Source organism: Idiotropiscis lumnitzeri, chromosome 17, assembly GCF_059441095.1.
Source record: "Idiotropiscis lumnitzeri isolate Australia: NSW breed Sydney's pygmy pipehorse chromosome 17, RoL_Ilum_1.0, whole genome shotgun sequence".
Lineage (NCBI taxonomy): Eukaryota > Metazoa > Chordata > Actinopteri > Syngnathiformes > Syngnathidae > Idiotropiscis > Idiotropiscis lumnitzeri.
The window spans coordinates 15,677,551-15,683,815 of record NC_142407.1 but is presented as its reverse complement, the minus strand read 5'-3'; the positions used below and the strand labels follow the sequence as shown (position 1 = coordinate 15,683,815).

General features: G+C 44.8%; 1 protein-coding gene across 2 annotated transcripts; it reads right to left on the bottom strand.

The window, feature by feature from the left end:
• Positions 1-1,492: 1,492 nt before the first annotated feature.
• LOC148320556 (solute carrier family 22 member 4-like) lies at positions 1,493-5,640 on the bottom strand. Of its 2 annotated transcripts, XM_088279446.1 has the most exons (12): positions 5,383-5,640; positions 4,902-4,967; positions 4,357-4,539; positions 3,978-4,081; positions 3,741-3,895; positions 3,342-3,513; positions 3,051-3,177; positions 2,788-2,882; positions 2,502-2,716; positions 2,133-2,315; positions 1,912-2,047; positions 1,493-1,741 (listed from the first exon to the last, which is right to left on the bottom strand). In XM_088279446.1, exons 1-12 carry the CDS (start codon positions 5,398-5,400, stop codon positions 1,672-1,674), a joined length of 1,524 nt encoding a protein of 507 aa, XP_088135572.1. In that variant the 5' UTR covers positions 5,401-5,640; the 3' UTR covers positions 1,493-1,671. The 2 variants fall into 2 exon arrangements, with proteins under 2 accessions (XP_088135572.1, XP_088135571.1); XM_088279445.1 differs by having other exon boundaries at positions 4,902-5,640.
• Between the last annotated feature and the right edge of the window lie 625 nt (positions 5,641-6,265).

Genomic DNA, 6,265 nt, shown 5'->3' with positions numbered 1-6,265 from the left:
TGCGTACGCTTAATTAATTGTGGCATAAATCTAACACCATAATTGTGGAGTTTAATTTCTTCAGAGCAAAGTTGTTTGTTCATGTGGCATTCTGAGCACTTAAACCATTTGGGCAGTAGATAGCAGCAAAATGTCAACCCGGACTGACATTGTGGTCTTTTACTTTATTTCTTATGAAAAAAAATAATTTACAGTGAACCAGTGGCTTAATAAAATATATTTATATTATATGTTAAATGTAATGTACTATAAATTAATTTGATATACGTATTTGTAATTTTGTTTTTCAACGATGTGACGTCCATCCATCCATTATCTGAGCGGCTTCTCCTCACGAGGGCCGGGGCGTGCTGGAGCTTATTCTTGCTTGCTTGTCTGGAGTGACAACTCGACCCCACATTCCCGGGAAGTCCACGTTGCTATAGTGCTGTATGGTCAGTGTTTGTGTCACTTCTTCAAAGATATTTTCCAAATACACGGCTGTTACAGGTACACTTACGATTTTTTAACGGCCCATGAAATTGTCACTGTTAATTTGACAGGTCAGCACAAGACAATTATCAAAACTCCGACAAGTGACTACATCAAACACCGCCCCGCCCTCCCATGAACCGTGTTTGGTACATGTGAGCCAAATCATTTACTGGTAATGTGACAAAAGAGGTTTAAAGTTCGCGGAACACAGGTCTGATGGGTTCTTTGATTGCCCGTGTTAGGGGATAAAAAAGATACGTGGCTAGATAGATGGGTCGAGACAGAGAGATTCACAGATAGGTCGATGAGTTTGTGGCCGTCTCATCTGACTTGCGACCCTATGTCTTGGATATTCAAGCAAAGTGAGGGGCGGCGCTGTAAACCGGTCTGACCTGAGCTGGTAGAACTAAAGTTTTTTGAGGGCTTGCTGACATTCCTCTGTCAGGAGAAGTTTACACTTATGCCAGAAATTCGATTAGTCCTGGGGGAGGCAGGGGACATTGAACCAGAGTGGGCCGTGTTTCGTGCCTCGATTATCCCAGGCAGCCAAGCAGAGCTGCGATCATAAGGTGGTCAGAGCCTGTCGTGGCGGCAAAAAATTATTCACTTTCATTTCAAATTAAATTATTATTTTTTTTCTCCGATGAGGTGAGGTTTCCTGAACACTCCATCCCTCTGCTCCTGGTCTGGCCCCTCTGTCAAATTTTAGAATCCATTGTGGCAAAAAGTTTGCCCACCCCTGCTGTGGTGGGTGCTCCAGGGGTGCTGGACGACTGCTGATTGGGGCTGTTTGGTCATGGTATGACTGTGGTGAGAGTTTGGTCTGCAGGTTCCAATGCGGGATGGACTTTGCCAAGATTGCCATTTGTCAAAAATTCTGTTCATAAGATTTGACTCATTTTTGTCGTTACCGTATTGACAAAAAAAAATATGAAAGATGAATGAACTAAATATCATTTTACACATTAGTGGATTTGTGACGTGTGTGTGTAGATAAAAAAAAACTGCATGTTTTTGATCTGTATTTTATTCCTCAAGGAATCCAGACATAAACATACGCACAAGTTGTCATCCAGTGCAAATATCGCGTACGGTGTACCTTTTATGTCCAAGTTATTATTAGGATATACACATGTATATATGATGTAATTGTACAATTCTTTGAGCAAAGTCCAATCAATATGGTGATCCTTGTGATCACAGCTTGTTTTCCAAGACCGTCACAGATTTGGAGTTCTTTTGTCTGCAGCTGTATGAACAGGTCATTCTGCAACCAGGAAATTCACAATGCAGGTTAACGGTCTCAAGCTAAATCCGATGTGGATGTGGTTGGACATATATTTATGTTGTGTATGACAATGGAGAAAAAAAATCAATCTGTGTCCTTTTTTTGTGTGTTTTAGGAGGCAGAGAATGCATCAAAAACTAAAATCCTACCTTGGCCTTCTTTGCATCTGTTGAAGGGTCTCAGGGAGCGGGCACCGAAAAGTCTCCGGCAGGACGAGCAAGGCCAGGAGAGACAGCAGGGCCAGAGTAGCCATGGTGATATATGGCAGATACTCAAAATAGATTTCTGTGTCATGATGGCACCAAAGTGAACATCAAAATCCAAACTGAATGACCCCGCCACCCCACACACACCAAAACGAAATGCTTACTCATCTCGATGAGAAAGGGCGCAAGGCTGCTTCCCGTTCGCGACACCATGAGGCAGACCCCTGACGCGGTGTTCCTCAAGGCCGTCGGGTACAGCTCGGCCGTGAAGGCGAACAGCAGTGATGTTCCGGCTGTGGCGCCAAACTTACCCAGCATCTCCAAGGCCACCGCCAAACCCGCGATACCTGAGGGGAAGACCAACGACATGAGTCCAAGCAAGAACCGTACTGGCTGATCGAACGAGCACTACTGGTTTTGAACTACACTCCCACTGGTTGATAATTACAGTCGACCGCAACTATTCGCAAGGGACAGGGATATTTGGCCCAACTTATTTGGAGCTCAATCTTTGGCTTTGGGGTGCCGCTCACTCTGAGGCACCAGCTGGATGGAGAAGAGCGCCAGGGCCACAGTGAGGAAGACGGCCCCCACGGCGAGGCGTCGCGGCAAGTATCGGATGGCCAAGCTGCAGCTCAAATACGCCGGCACCTCCACCACGGCGGACAGGAAGCAGCTGATGTACGGATCTGCGTGGAGCTGCGACGTGTTCAAGGACAGCGCAAAGTAGGAGATGCTCAGCGTGAACCTGCCATGGTGATAGGTCACCGTCAACGCTTGACGGCGGTGGTGGTGCTTTTCTGACGGGTGTCAACTCACCACTCCCAGCAAAGGAGGACGGTCGTTATGGCGATGCTTCTTTTCCTCACCAGGTCTAGGACAGTGTAACGCTCCACAGGCCTCTCCTCCTCTACCTGCAATGGACAACGATTATTAGCATTCAGATAACGAGCATGTGTTCTGCACATTTTCCAAAATGAAGGCCTTACTACCGGCGACGGCCGTCTTTCAACCACTCAGCCGTTCTTTTTCTATTTTTATGACCATCTCTTGGAGCTTTACAAACACAAACTTGCATGAACCTTGGACTCGTCAAAGATCTTCTCCGGTGCGACCACTCCGTTCATCTTGGCGGCTTTTCTCACGATGGCCTCGGCCTCTTCCGCTCGCCTCTGAGACAGCAACCACATGGGAGATTCTGGGAGGACCCTGACACACACACGGACATTTACACGCTTTGGGTGGGTGGATTTATCTGGAATCTGTCTATTTTCCGTTATCATGAGCTAATTGAGCTTTTTTCTGGTTACTCACTTAACAAGCATAGTACTAGTCTGGATTTCTGATATATGCATTACGAAATTGGCGCTTACCACCACATGGGAATGTACAAGAGGCCTGGCAACGCCAGAGCCAGCAGCAGCATCTTCCAGCTACGGATTAAATAGGCAAAGAGCGGCAGCGTCATGTAGCCGAAGGCGAATCCCAGACACACGCCCGTCGACGTGTAAACCACCCGAGCGTTGCCCGTGAGGATTTCTGTGCCTGAACCAGCAAAAACAACGAAACAACATTGAATTTAAATTCCCGTAAAGGGTTTTCCAACTTTTACAGATGGAATTACACAACTATGGAGGAGCATGAATGCCAAAATAAAAAATCTCTCCCTCCCCCCTCCCCCTCTGTTGATTTTATTCTAATTTCACTTTTATTTTGGATTTTGGCAGTTTTGGACCTCCATAAACAAGGAACTGCAATGTAAAATTATTTACCCAGTACAAAGCAGGCTATGTAGTTGGAGATATTGCCAAGGCCGTTGCAGAAGAGAAAAAAACAGAACACTTCCCAGGAAGGTGCGACAATCTGCAGCAGCATGAATACGGTCTGAACGATAATGGTTGCAAACAATACTGGTTTCCGGCCAAACCTATAAAAAAAATAAATAAATAAATCAGAAAGGTTGTAAACATTCACCCCATGTACCCAGTTCCTGTGAATTCTTAATGTACCTGTCCGAAATCACTCCAGAGATGAAGGACCCTATCAGGACCCCCAGGAAGAAAATGCTGGCGGTCATTGGTTGTTTCCAACTCTGACTGCACACCAAGTCATACTGGAAGTAAATAATTTTCCATGTCAATCCTGACAAGTCTATGGAGTCCTCGAATTTACTAACTAAATAACTGACTAACAAAGTAATTGAAGCGCTGGAAGATTAAAAAAAAATTTTAAAAAGGCATACAGCTAAGATGTTTTAAAGGACGATTTGCCCAGCTCAATGGAAAGCAAGCACAAATATCTGGGAAACCGCAGCCAACTATAGAAAATCTTTTCCTCTTAATGTTTGTTTTTTGTTTTTTTTCTTGTGAGGCTTTGCAAAACACTGACTTGGGAGACCACAGTGGACTGGTAGATCTCAGTGCCATAGACCCAACCGTCAGCGCAATCCTCCTGTTCCAGGCTGCTCAGGTTGACGTCACGGCCCGGCAGGAGCCCGCCGGCCGAGAGGTTGCGGAGCACATCCAGCTGGTAGCGACGGCAGCGGCTCGGCTGCAGCTCCCCATTCACCGCCTTCCAAGACACGCAGAGGAAAACGTTAAGACATTTTGTATGTTTGCTTCAAAGTGAGCGCTCAAACAACACTGAAAAGTGGATTTGTCTATTCGTCTTTGTATCCAAAATATTTTAAAAAAAAAAAAACTGTTGCATAAACAGCTGAACTTGATTTTGGGGTTATTCAGCGGTACTTAAAAAGGTGGCAGGTGTGCGCAGACTCTCATTTCACTAAAATTTGAATGTGATTTCTTCTGAATACAGCCTCATCTACGGTTATAACGATTGTGAACATTTGTGCAACCACATTAGCTCAGTTGTTCTTTTTTTTTTTTTTTTTTACAGGGACTGCCAAGAAATGGCCAGAATAGCAGCTGTACCTCAAGTGGGACCGCAGCCTCTCGCCACTCCTGGCTCAGGTTGGCCTCGGGGATCCGGCATCGATGCTGGGGGGTGTCGGTGATGAACACCAGCGAGAAGGAGCCCGTCCCGTTGGGAAGGATAGTGGAGCAAAGCAGGAAGAAAACCATCAGCTGGAAGCGACCCCACGTTCCCAGGAAGGTCACACTGCTATCATAGTGCTGCATGCTTAGTGTAATTTCTAAGCGCAATATGTGTCAACGCGCGGTTTGAACGAGTCACTCCTGAGGCAGTCACTCTTAATTGGACAGGGTTGGTCGAGTTCAAACACGTGAGGAGAATCATTTCCTTGCGATATCATCAAACAGGTGAAAGTCCACATATCTAAGCTTTTGAAAGGTATGAAGATTAGTTGTAAAAACCGGAATATATGAATTTGTTGTATTCGGAGCATTTAGAATTTGTACAGTTAACAGGTCGAGGTAGATTTTAACATAGGACCTGTTTTTCTTCTTGCATCCGTTGAATTTGTTAGTTTTTGGATGCCTTCCAGAAGAGAGAAACAGCAATCTAAGAAGGAATCGCCGCCTAGGGAAGACGTCTCTGGCGTTGGCACCGACATGTTCGCCCTAACAGCAACGCCGAGACTAGTAGAGGTAAAAAAAAAAAAAAAAAGAACCTCCGTTTGTCTGAAAAAATGAAAAAAAAAACAACTAACATAAAGAAGACAAGATGAATTTCGTGCCTCTATACCCGGAAGTGATGCCACCTGGATGTGATTGGATCATCAGAGGACTTTTTTTTTCAAGCTCGCGAAGAAGACGGCAGTCGCACGTCAAAACTTGTCGAGGTGAAAAAGAACCTCCGTTTGTCAGAAGAAATAAAAAAAATCAACTCTCTTGGATAATAATTTTTCCAAGGGATTTATTTGTTTTGTATTGTATATATGTGTATGTTGTGGAATGTATGTACCCCCCCACATCTTTATTCACGTTTCTTTTTAAATTTCTGTTTTGTTTTGCAGTTCAGATGGCAAATTCAATTTAAAGTCCATTTTGATGGGAGGTAGGGGCCTACGTTTGCTTTCGTGTAACGTCAAGGCGAACAAGGCACTTTCAGACCTACAACACCTTGGGGGCGATCTGTTCTTTTTGCAAGAAAACACCTCTGTGTCTCTGAATTTTCACACATGAAAAGGCCTAGAAGAGCAATTGGGATTGACTGACCCTTGGAGAACAAACTTCCCTTCTGATAGAACATTTTCGTTCTTTCTTGTACGTCACAGTTTTTCCCGGATAGCTGTCTTTCTGCTGGATGTTAGGCTGCGAAGCAATATTAGTGCTTGCAAATATGCTAATTGTCATTTCGGATCACGCTCCAACAT

Excerpts from the sequence above, each read along its gene's own strand:
- LOC148320556 (XM_088279445.1), bottom strand. The coding sequence starts at position 5,108 with ATGCAGCACTATGATAGCAGTGTGACCTTCCTGGGAACGTGGGGTCGC. Across the intron at positions 4,540-4,901 it reads AGGCTGCGGTCCCACTTGAG|GCGGTGAATGGGGAGCTGCA; the intron begins GTACAGCTGCTA and ends GTGTCTTGGAAG. Across the intron at positions 3,896-3,977 it reads TCTGGAGTGATTTCGGACAG|GTTTGGCCGGAAACCAGTAT; the intron begins GTACATTAAGAA and ends TTTTTTTTATAG.